The following is a 12,137-nucleotide window of genomic DNA, read 5'->3' as shown; positions in this document are numbered from 1 at the left end:
CGGCGCGTCCGTTTCCCGCCATAGGGTAGAGAAAGGCGGGGGGCCAGAGGGGCTCCCCGCGCTTCCGCCTCGTAGCCGCCGCCGAAGTTGCTGCTGCCGGGAGTGGAGCGAGCCCGAGGCCGGGTAGTGACGCTCCGTGACCGCTGCGGCTTGCCTGGCTTGGGTGTGGGCGAGAGAGGGAGCGGCCGGGGGCTTCGGGTCGGACCCCGAAAGGAGAGCAGCGGAGGAGGAAGCCGCCGCCGCCGCCCCCGGGAGGGAGGAGGGCCGTGCGATTGTCTCCTCCGCCCGGCCGTCGCCGCCTTGGGAGCCCCGCTCGGGGCAGCCTGCTCCGCGCGCCCCTCAGCAAGATGCCGTGCGGGGACGACTGGCTGAACCATCCGCTCGGCATCGTGCAGGGCTTCTTCGGTGAGTGGGGGGCGCCTCCGGAGGGGTCCCGGCCGCTCGGGGCTCTGCCGCCGCCTCCTCGGGGTCGCGGTATGGGGGATTCCGCCCCCCCCAGGAACCTTGGGTGTTTCAGGGAAATCCTACGTGCCCGGGAAGCGAGGAAGGGGGCGGCCCGAGGGATCCCTTCCCCCAACCAGCGCACGACCACGCGCCCCGAGGCCGGCACGCGGCCCCCGCCGCCCGGGCTCGGGGCCCCGTTTCCCCGGGGCGCGGACGGTGGTCCCGGGGTCCGGTGACTGCCCTTCCGCAGGAGGGCGCGGAGGGACCAGAAACTTTGTTGCCATTCACTGCCGGGCTCTGAAATAGCGGCCGCGGCTGACCCTCGGCGAGGTCCGCGGTGGGATTTCCTTGGCATGGGCGCGTGGAAGAGGGGAGGGCTGCGGAGCTTTGTGGTCAGCCCCCTGCGAAGCAGAGCTTGGGCCCTCGCTGGAAGCCGGGCTTACATGGCCGGGTCCTGGGGTTGGTTATCCATCGCAGGCTGTCATGTTTACTGTAGGACGTTTAAGGGGCACGTATATTATCTCCGCTCCTCTGGTGTCTAACCAATAACAATAATCGTTGGTTTTTGCTTTTTGACTACCAGTTTCCTACCGTGGTGTAAGTGGAAGGAAAATTAATTTGGGTTTGTTACCACCAAACTAGAAACTTTGAACCTTCAAAAACTCTGTTGCCTCTATTGTTGTTGTTCGTTAGTGTCCGGCTCTCCGTGACCCCATTTGGGTTTTCTTGGCAAAGATACTAGAGTGGCTTGCCATTTTCTCCTCCAACTAATTTTACAGATGAAGAACCAATGCAAACGGGGTTAAGTGACTTGCCTAGTGTCATACAGTTAATAAGTGTCTGAGGCCAGTTTTGAACTCAGGACGTTGAATCTTCATGACTCCAACCAGGCATGCCACCCACTGCCCTTAGAAATCGGGTAAAGTTAAAAAAGAAAAAAACCATGTTTTGAACGTGTTGTGGTACCAGAGGGAGGCAGTGAGGTGGTACAAACGTGAATAGAGTGCTGGACTTGTCAGGAAGACTTAGGGTTCAATTTCAGCCTTCCACATTTACTAGCTGCCTGACCCTGAGCAAGTGGCTTCAAATTTTGTAAAATGGGGATAATAATAGCATCTACTTCCCAAGGTTCTTGTGAGACTAAGATAAAATAAGATTTGTAAAGCAGCATGTAAAGCTGGCTGTTGCCGAGCTCACTTATCGTTAGGTCCTTTATCCAGCCGGCTACCTTAACTGTCCAGAACAGAAGTAAGTAGGAAGTAAATTTCAGAAATAATAAATTACATAAAGCCCATAAATTTGTAGAAGATCTTGAGGGATGGGGGAATATTGGCAGTTTATTTACTTTTAATTTGCTGACAACTAACTCATTTTCCTAGTCTACAACAGAATAGAAGCAGCCAGCAGACCATCATCATCTTAGGAACAACAGGGAGACTTAACAGCTGAAGTAAGGGAAGAAGCAGGAAATCTATTTTAAAACTGACCAACTCAAAATATAGTATTTAAGACCCTTTCATGAAGGAACTTGCTGTCTTAAGCTCTTTGCAGCTCCAAGGGCATCACTCTAGTAAAGAAGAGTGTAATAGTTGATATTCTTACTGATGACCCCGAGTAATTAAAGCAAAAGTTAACAGATTTATCTATAGCATACTGTGTTTAATTAGAGAAGAAAATGTATGCTACATTTTAGGATTTCCACCAAAAATGTTTCTTGGGATTTTGGGGGGGGGGTTGTTACTGTATACCAAAGATTTGGTTATACTTTGTTCAGATCATGTTGTCTTTGTCACACAGAGATGTGCATTTCTCATAGCACAGAAAGCATACAATGTTGATCTATGGTGCCATCAGCTTTATAACAGTGGTCAACAGTGTTTTTAAAGTTCCGTGGATTATCATTGTATAGCAGTTATGAATAAAACAGTACCCATGTTGATATCTTGGTATATTAATAAACCAAAAACTTGATTTTTAAAAATATTTTGCAGTTAACACTATTGAAAGATGGCAATTTCACAATTTTTTCATGTCATGTTGTGATAAAACATTGTTTTAATAATAGATGTTTGTTAACGTAGATAATGTGGCATGAAAATAGGTGTATTTCTAGTCAGTCTCTGGACAGGAGAGAATTGTTTTTACTTCCTCGTATAGCATGACTGTTAAGTGCCTAAATATAGAGTAACTGTCTTTTTAGTTTTGAAATAATGATTTTTTACTTACCATCACAAGCAGGAATGTTGAACAGAAAATTGTTCAAAACTGCCTGTTAAGTTTAGATTCAGTCAAACGGTCACACTTGAGGACCTAGAAGGCCACATGTGTCCTGGAGGCCGCAGGTTCCTCACCCCCTGGAACAAATATGACCTTTTGTTGTTGTTGTTGTTGTTGTTGTTGTTGTTGTTGTTGTTTTTTGTTTGGTCCTTAACCTGTGGTTGCATCACTGTAGTGAACTACATCTGCAACTTGAAAAGTTACCTTCTGGGACTTTCCCATGGGTTACAGAGCTAGTATGTATCAAAGTATGTACCCGAACCCAAGTCTTTCCAATTCCAAGACCAGTCTCCTATCTGTTATCTAGTGTTGCATCTGCACATTGCTGTATTTACTCCAAAAGAACCCAGCCTCAAAAGCCTAAAAGACTTTTAAGATTCAAGAACTTTTTCAGTCACACACTGACTCTGACCCTAGGCAAGTCACAACCTCTGGGTTACCCCAGCGACTCCCTAAGATCATTGTATTGCAAAATAATAACCCATTTGTTGACCTGCATTGATGAGTGAGTTTTTTCCTCACTAAATGCCCTCCAGTCCTGTGACATAACAGGTCTGTCCTCATCGACCCATTTTCAATTAATGAATTTCTGTTTTAAGTAGAGATTTGGGTTTGTATTTGCCCGACAAAGTGCTTAATCTCATATTTAAGATATTTTCCTTTAGACCTTAAAAAAGTCATTGTTGTTGGTATTCCACAATCTAGATTGAGGAGGGTATTCAAAGTTCGGAAACCCCTTCCAATCCTGTCGGGTTGTAACCCTTCCATTCCCCATCAGAGTTGAGTGAATTATTGCCTAAGTGCCCACATTTCTGTTGAGCCTTTCTGAATTTAGCTAGGCCTATTCTTAGGTGACAGTCATGAAATCTGCTGGGTCCAAATTCAAAGCCTTTCTAATAGCTGGTGGATCTACCATGGCTTGAGCTTACCTGTCACATACTTCAAGAACCCAGGGTCACTGCCAGGAACTAATGAATAGATCTGTATTAATTTCCATTGTGGGATAGTCTTGTAGAAGGAGATAAATGTTAAAAGCTACTTTCTTTGATGAAACCTAGCCATGTTTTCTTAGAGGGCTCTAAAAAAATTATTTAGATTTTATTGTATTTAATTCTGATAGTACAATGTAGTCACTAATCAGTTTTTGACTAAATATTGTAAAAGTTGTGCAATGTAATATGAAACTGAATTAAGAGAAGCATTTTTAATTTAACAAGTGTTTGAGTCACTTTGAGGTAATTTACCTTCTGATATAAGGAAATATCATTTCTCCCTGTTTTTTGCTGGGTTTTTTTGTTTGTTTTTTACATGTAGATGAAGTCTTTTTGTGCAGTGAGACTGTTGCCTTATGTATTTGGTTTAACTTTTTTTCTCAGGTTAGTGGACCTGTATTATTTACAAAGGTAAAATCCAATTGTGAGAGACTGGGGACATCCAAATTGCTTGATTGCTTTGAAATTTTGATATAAGTAGAAACTAAAAAAAAAAAATTTTCATGTGGGATACCCTTTTATTTCAATGGCACATAAACTGAACTGCTGCATTAACAGCTCCATCAGTGGTCATCTTCACTCTAGTCTCTTTCTTCACTTTAATCCAATCTGCATGCTATTGTTGTAGTCTTTCCTTTGCTGACAAATGTTTACTTGCTACCCATAAACTAAAGGATCAAGTCCAAACCTCTCAACCTACCATGCAGTGCTATCTAAAATCTCGTTTTGGCCTTGTTTCCCAATACTCTCATTTTCTCTAACTACACATCCTTTCTGCCTTCTGAGATAGCTTGTCTCTTCTTCATGAAGCTTCCTCTGACTCTTCTAGCAGACAAGCATGTATTTTGTAGTACTGGGTGCAAACGGCTGCAAAGACAAAAGGAAAGCAAGACCCTGCCCTAAAGGAACTTTAAAAGCACCCGCTGATCTGCTTCAGCTTGCATCTCTCTCTCCCTCTGCACCTAATATGACGTTTACTGTTTGTAGTGTCATTTAAAAGCTCAGACTGTACTCCCTTTGGATACCTTTTCATTGTTTGACTCGCCTACTTGCTGTTATGTGGCAAGCTCCTTAAAGAGACGGAGGCTGCTTTCTTCGGAGGACCAGTATTAACTGAAGAACATGAGCTTTTTTAAAAAATGAATGTAAGAGTCTTGCATAATAGCTTCGTGTGTGAGACAAGACTGATTCTTTGAGGTAGTTGCAGTGAGTTAAGTGGATTTATGCTCTATGCTAAGCACTGGGATACAAGTAAGAGATTGTCTTTGTCCTTAAGGAGCTTACATTCTAAAAGGGAGAGATACCAAGGACAGAGATGAATAAGTAGCAGGGATGGTAAATAGAGCCATAGGGCAGTCCATTGATACCTTCCACACCTTTTCCAAAAGCTGTTTTTAGTTTCTTTTATTTTTAAATTAACAAGCATTCACTTTTCATCTCACCTCACCCCCAAAAAGAAAATAAAAACAAAACCTTTGAAACACACACACACACACACACCTGCACACGCATAGATAGATGTGTAGTTAGGCAAAACAAATTTCCATATTGATCGTGTCCAAAACTATATATATCTTGAGACCATTTCCTCTCTGTCAAGAGGTGAGTAGCATTCATTCATTACTAGTCCTTTGGAATCATGATCGGTAGTAGTGTTGATCTGATCACTGTTGTGTGAGTGAGGTTGCAGAAAGATGAAGGTGAGGCAGGGTCAGATGACTGGGCTGATTAAATGGAGTAAGCTTTCAAGGGTTAGCACTGCCCTAAAGAGCTGGAGGTACATTGAATATTTTATACAAAATGTTTTTTCTGGTATCTATTACTGTAGCATTTTCTTTATACCAAAAATGCGACTATGACCGACATTGCTTTTGCCTCCTCATCATCTATTAAGTAGTAACTAAACAGGATAATAGGATCCTTAATAGGATGTTACAGTCAGAGGTTACATTAAGATCCACTAGCCCAGTCCCTTCATTTTACAGATAATCCAAGGCCAGTAAGAAGGCCTAATGTCCTACAGCTAATACGTGGCAGAGCTGGGACTTTGACCTTTAGACCTTTGACCTTCTAAATACAGTGTTCTTCTTACCATACCATTTGTCTGTGGCATTTTATAATTTACATAGTACTTCACAGTAGCTGTATGAGTAGGATAGGCATTATTAATTATTACCTCAGTTGTGTAGATGAGGGAACTGAGGCTGAAAAGTTGAACAATAAATAGCCGTGATCACAGGTAGTAAGGAGGAGCCAAGGAGCATAGGGTCATTTATTTAGAGCTAAAATGAACCTCAGATATTCCAGGCCAAACGATACATTCTGTAGATGTTCAAGCAAGTGCATGTAATACTGTGAGTATGAGCAGGCTAGAATAGTACAATAAAAGAATTCTTGGGGAGAAACTGTGTAAAGGCTGTCATTAGAGAAGTATACAATTTAAAAAAAAAGAGATGGGCTCGCCATCCAAGTAAAGACGTGGATGAATTAGTCATGTAAGCCACTGGTACACATCTCATGTCAAGGGAATACAAAGGCTCCTGGCATATGGGGCGGGACCCCAACATGATTTTATAGGACTTGGGCACTCTGGATAGGCAGTGATCTACAACCTTGAAAGATTGGAAGGAATATCCCTATCGTTGAAACCTGCTTCATTGGAGCAAGGTTGTATAAATTACTTACATAAGTGAAATGGGAATACAAGGTAAAACTGATAAACTTCTAAATATGGACTATGTTTCTATAATCATTTGATTCAGTTATCTACGAAATTAAAACTGTTCTATTTCATTTAATGAAATTATTTTTCAATATTAATTGAGGAAAATATTTTGTACATCTTTAAACTGATATATAAACATGAAATATTACTACAAATATACAGATAAAATACCACTGTAAAAAGATTCAATAAATCACTATTATTCTGCCTAAATGGCTGCAGAATAACAATGGTTTGTTGATCTTGTTACAAAGAATATCTGAAAATGAATGATTTCTATATAATATGACTGTGATCCAGAGCACCAGACCATTGCATTTTTATGTAAACATGAGAATGACTATTACATTTCTACTCTCTAGGACCTAGAGATAACAAAAAAATTTAATCTGTCTGCTGAGAGTTTTGACTAAAGTGAAAAATGTTCTTAACTAAAAGATGAAAGAGCAAAGTAGCAAACTTTAGCAACCCAACTCCACTTTGTCTTTTAACTCTTGGACATTTTAATTCACTATGGAATTTTGGAGTTGGATATGAGAAACGCTTTTCATCTACAAGATGAACTAAAGCAGTGACTCAGTATCTCACTGGTAGTTAATAACAGAACATCTGCAGAAGGTAGGGGGCTGGGTGTTGTGATGTAGCAGGGTCTACTGAGACCTGGTTTTGAGGTATTAGCTTGGTCAGTTCACTTAGCTTCACTTTCTTCATCTGTAAAGTATGTGTGATATTTACACTGTTTCACAGAATTATTATGAGGAAAACACAGTAAGTCAATGATAGATACAAGCTATTCCAAATTCTATTTTAAACTGCTTATTGATAATAACTTATGTTTACCAAATACTTCAAAGTTTGTAGAGCTGACAACTCACAGTCCTGTTTGGTAAATGGTTGGAACTAGGTTTTTTGTTGTTGTTCTTTTTTAAAAATATCTTCTTTATATTCTGCATTTTACCCTTCAATTTAGCAGTGACTATTTTGACAAGTGTATGAATGATTAACTTAACCAGTTAGCAATTTAGCAGCCAATCCAGTGGTTTGTACCAGTGGTTTAAAAAGGTGAATTTTCTTCTTTCAGCCCAAAATGGATTAAATTCTGACTGGGAAAAGAAAGTAACTGAATATTTTAAAGAAAAGCTAAAAGAAAATAATGCTACTAAATGGGTAAGCTTTTTTTTTTTGTTTCTTATTTCTGTGAATTAAGTCTTAGATTATTTTATAGGCAAGTTGATGTCACTAACTTCTGTTTTTTTCAATTTAGTAAGTAAGTTAAGATGCTATTGTGATGTCTTCAAGGTGAATATTTTTTTTCTACCTCAATTTGAGAAGTTTAGATAGGTGCTATATCTCAGTGCCTCTAGATGGCAGTAATTGACAAGAATCCTGCGTTGCTATTGTCTCAGGTAATATTTTTCCTTGATTTAACTTGATTGGAATTGATATCTACAGTATTTGTAGAGCAGATCTTATTTCTCTTGAAGAGAGGATGTATTTATTTACATGTAGGAAGATCAAATACAATTATAGTGAACTTTTAGGAACTATGAAAATCTTTTGAAGTGTGATTTCATTGTATTGGATATTGGGATAATTAAGTTGCCAGGTGAGACTTGGAAGGAAATCTTTTGCCATGTGGAGATTTTGGCCTGTAATGATATCCTTAATAGTTGTCTTCCCTGATAGAATGTAAGCTCCTTGATGACAAGGATTATTTCATTTTTGTGTTTGTATCCCCAATAAATAGCACAGTGTATAGAATGAAACATAGGGGTGTGATAAATAATTGTTGAATCTGTGTATCTGCCTAGTTTTACTTTTGTTTTAAACTTAAATTTTTTCCTGTTAAGGTACCATCATTGAATGATGTTCCCCTTCATTATCTGAAGCCCAACAGTTTTGTGAAATTCCGCTGTATGGTTCAGGATATGTTTGATCCTGAGTTTTACATGGGAATCTATGAAACAGTTGACCCAAATACAAAAGCACGGGTACGTATTGCTACTTTAAAATTTAGCCACAGAATAATGAAACTATAGTTATTCTTTAGATACTAAGTATAAAGCATTTTAAATTATGCCTGGTTCAGCTTTGGCATCATAACTATTTTCTGGTTAATTGAAACTAGAATTGGCTATCTATAAAACTGTAGAGGCAGCTAGGTGAGTCCGTGGATAGAGAGCTGGGCCTGGAGTCAGGAAGACCTGAGTTCAAATATGTTTTCAGGCACTTACTAGCTAGTGACCTGGGCAAGTCACTTAACCTCTGTTTGCCTAAATCCATTGGAGAAGAAAATGGCAAACCACTCCTATATCTTTGCCAAGAAAACCCCACGGACAGCATTGGTCTGCTGTGGTCCGTGGGTCATGAAGAGTTGTTTACGGCTGAATGACTGAACAACAAGGAAAACTGTATAGTCAGGAATGTGCCGTCTTGGTATCCTACCTTGTTGGTACGTTTCCCATTTTTCTCTGCTGAGTTACAGGATTTGGTATAAGTGGGGGTTTTGTATATTTTTATAAGGGTCTTTGAAGACTTCACGCAATTTGGAGAATTACCAGATCCATACTTAAAAACAGTGTGCTCCAAAGCTTTAGAAATCATATTTGAAGGGTCCTGATTCACGGATAGCAGAAAACCTTAACCAGCTGAGACCTAGAGTATCTGCTAAATGAATTCTACTAATCTAATATAAATATATTTTATTGATGTTTGGGGATACAAGTCATTTTCCAGTGTGCCTCCCCTTTCTTCCCCCTCCCCCATTGAATCCTCCCTTGTAACAAAGATATGATATAGAGATCATCTCTGACAAAACCACATTCTCTGCTCCCACTTCTCTATCATGAGTAAGGACATAAGATTTATTTGCAAGGCCAGACAAGGCCTAGAAGACTTTAGTAAATTAGATAAGTCTCTTCAGGTAACATTTCTCTGTATTCAGTGTAGAGTAACCTTTAAAAAGTTACCAGAGACCTAAGAGAAAGTAGCACATTTTTAAAAAATGTTATTTTACTTTTATTACTTATTTTTAGTTTTCAGCTTTCACTTTTATAACATTTTGAGTTCTAAATTTTCCCCCCTCTCTCCACTTCCCCTTCCCCAAGACGGCATGCAATAGGCTATACAAGTATGATCATTTTAAACATATTTCTGCATTAATCATGTTGTGAAATAAGAATCAGAACAAAAGGGAAAAACCATGAGAAAAGAAAAAACAACAACAATAAAAGAGAAAATAGTATACTTCAGTCTGCATTCAAACTCCATAGTTCTTTCTCTGGATGTGGATAGCATTTTCCATCATTAGTCTTTTGGAATTGTCTTTTGGAATTATCTTAGATCATCAAAAAGCACATTTACATAAAAGTTGATTTAAGATCATATTATCTACTTCTGTAGGGGGAAAAGACAGATACATGAAACTTACTGTTTAAGTAGGGAAGGTCTGTTGAGACCTTGGGAATACAGTGTAAATTTAAGAGAGATTATTATGTTGTTATTATTATGCTATGAATATCTCTACTATAGTTATAAAATTAAAACTTGAGACAAGAATTCTCTAGGGTAGGGAATAGTGACTGGACCTATGATTTCATTAGAAGAGGAAACTATTGAACAAACTTCTACCAATGCAGATTGGTACCTTCATGGTTTATTGTTTGAGAGTATTGCCTAGACCGCTGAAAGATTAAATGACTTGTCCTGGGACATATAACCAGTATGTGTTAGAGGAGGGGTCTTGAACTCAAGTCTTCTTGACTTTGAAGCTGGCTCCCTATCCATTACACCATGCTGCCTCTAAGAGACATGTCCTTGTGTAATTTTAGACTTGTTGGGCTTTTAATTGGTAAAGTTAAAATATTGTAGCAGTAATATTATGGAGAAATCTCTTTGTTTTTAAACCATTTGTCAGATATTTGGATACCATTATTAGATATTGGATACCAAGATTACGATCTTAAGCTTTAATTTGGTCATAAAACTAATGCTGAATTCCTACCTACCTATGGTACTGATGCTTCAGGTCATAGGTTGCACAGTTTATTTACCAAATAGATTTTAGTAACTAACTGCTGAATTTGACAGTTTTTGGTGAAGAAGCATCTGAGGGAGACTCCACAGAGTCCCTGAATACACATACATACTTAAAAGCATTTCAGAGCTGCTTATAATCTGGTCTCTGAATTTTGTCATTCTACTGTTTATAGCAGTTCTGATTCTTGATCTGTAAAAGGCAATAATTTGTTTTGAATTAGTGTTGAATCAGTTTGTTATTGTTGTTCACAGGTTTTACATTTTGGAAAATACAGAGACATAGCAGAATGTGGGGTATGTGTTGCAACTTAAAATTTTAAAAAAAAATCAAAACTTTATGTTAGAACTCATTACTTTTCTTTTTATTAGTAACTTTTTGGTTTTACATCACATAAATTTCCAAATATGATTATCCTGTTTCTTCTCAGTGATCTATGCCTTGTAACAAAAAGTGCAGAAAGATGGGGGAAAGGCAGCTCTGCCAAACTAACACCACACTCTTCGTCACTACCTCTGCACTGAAGAGAAGTGCATTTCCTCATCTCTTCTCAAGGTCTAAGCTTAGTTGTTATAATTATACAGTTTTCAGTTTTGTTTTATTGTTCTTTCCATTTACATTATGGTAGTCATTGTGTCTATTTTCCTGCTTCTGCTTACTTCATTCTACATCAGTATCTAAATTTTCCTGTTTCTTTAAATTCTTCATGTTTGTCATTTCTTATGGCTCAGTAATGTTTCCTTATATTCTTGTACCTCAATTTGTTTAGCCATTCTCCAATTAATGGGTTCCCTACTTTGTTCTTTACTACCAAAAAAAAAATGTGCTGCTATAAATATTTTGTTGTATATAGGAACTTGCTGTTTTTGTCCCTCTTAGAGGGTATATGCCTGAGCTTATTACTTTTCTTGAGCTAATACTGAATTTTTTTTGCTTTCTTTAAATATACAAATAATAAGTTTTTATTTTGTTTTATATTTTTGAGAAAATAATTGATATCTTCTCCCTTAATTATCATTTGTGTTATAATTTTGCCTGGTGTGTCTTTTTGTTATTGAGATTTCTTATAAAGGGAGTTTGTAATAAATATTTTAACATTTTTCCAAACACTGAAATTTTGGTTTTAATCAGCATATTTAATCATAAGCTATTTTAAAAACAAATTTATCACTGCTTTGCTAACACACTTATGTGAGCTTGGTTCTCATTTTACAAGCTTACATATCTGCACACCTCAATAATCTTTTTATTCCTTATTCTCTCCTACTAGAGAGAAATGACTGATTTTCTAATAGAGTAAATTAGCCTCTTTGGGAATAGATACATTGAATGTAGTAATGATTGAAAGGGAAAGCCATGGAGTAAGCTTATTTTCTAGAAAGTCAAAATCCCATGGGAGCTAAGCTGTGGTGACCAGTATTTACTTACATTCTGAAGTCCATGAAATTGTTTTTCTGATGATACTTGGGCAAAAGACACATAGGACTAAATGAAAATGCTGAAGTGTCATTATTTTTGGAATTATGACTAGAAAAGTATGGAATTTATTTCTGGTGTGTGCATATATTGACATTAAATCATTGAGAAAAATTACATCTTTTGAAATCTAATCTTTTACCTTTTAGAACTTTTAAAAAATCACATATTCATGAGATCAGAGCAA

The 12,137-nt window shown here is 38.4% G+C and overlaps 1 protein-coding gene across 1 annotated transcript in view; it reads left to right on the top strand.

The window, feature by feature from the left end:
* Nucleotides 1-299: 299 nt before the first annotated feature.
* Nucleotides 300-12,137, top strand: part of MCMBP (minichromosome maintenance complex binding protein) — a 31,988-nt gene continuing 20,150 nt past the window's right edge. The window contains exons 1-4 of the mRNA XM_027839874.1: nucleotides 300-405; nucleotides 7,520-7,605; nucleotides 8,289-8,429; nucleotides 10,729-10,770. Of these exons, the coding sequence (XP_027695675.1) occupies nucleotides 348-405; nucleotides 7,520-7,605; nucleotides 8,289-8,429; nucleotides 10,729-10,770 (327 nt within the window). The 5' untranslated portion in view covers nucleotides 300-347. The remainder of the gene's footprint in view (nucleotides 406-7,519; nucleotides 7,606-8,288; nucleotides 8,430-10,728; nucleotides 10,771-12,137) is intronic.

This window comes from Vombatus ursinus, unplaced genomic scaffold, assembly GCF_900497805.2.
Source record: "Vombatus ursinus unplaced genomic scaffold, bare-nosed wombat genome assembly UNPS02014833.1, whole genome shotgun sequence".
NCBI classification, from domain to species: Eukaryota; Metazoa; Chordata; class Mammalia; order Diprotodontia; family Vombatidae; genus Vombatus; species Vombatus ursinus.
This window is presented reverse-complemented; position numbering and strand designations above follow the sequence as displayed.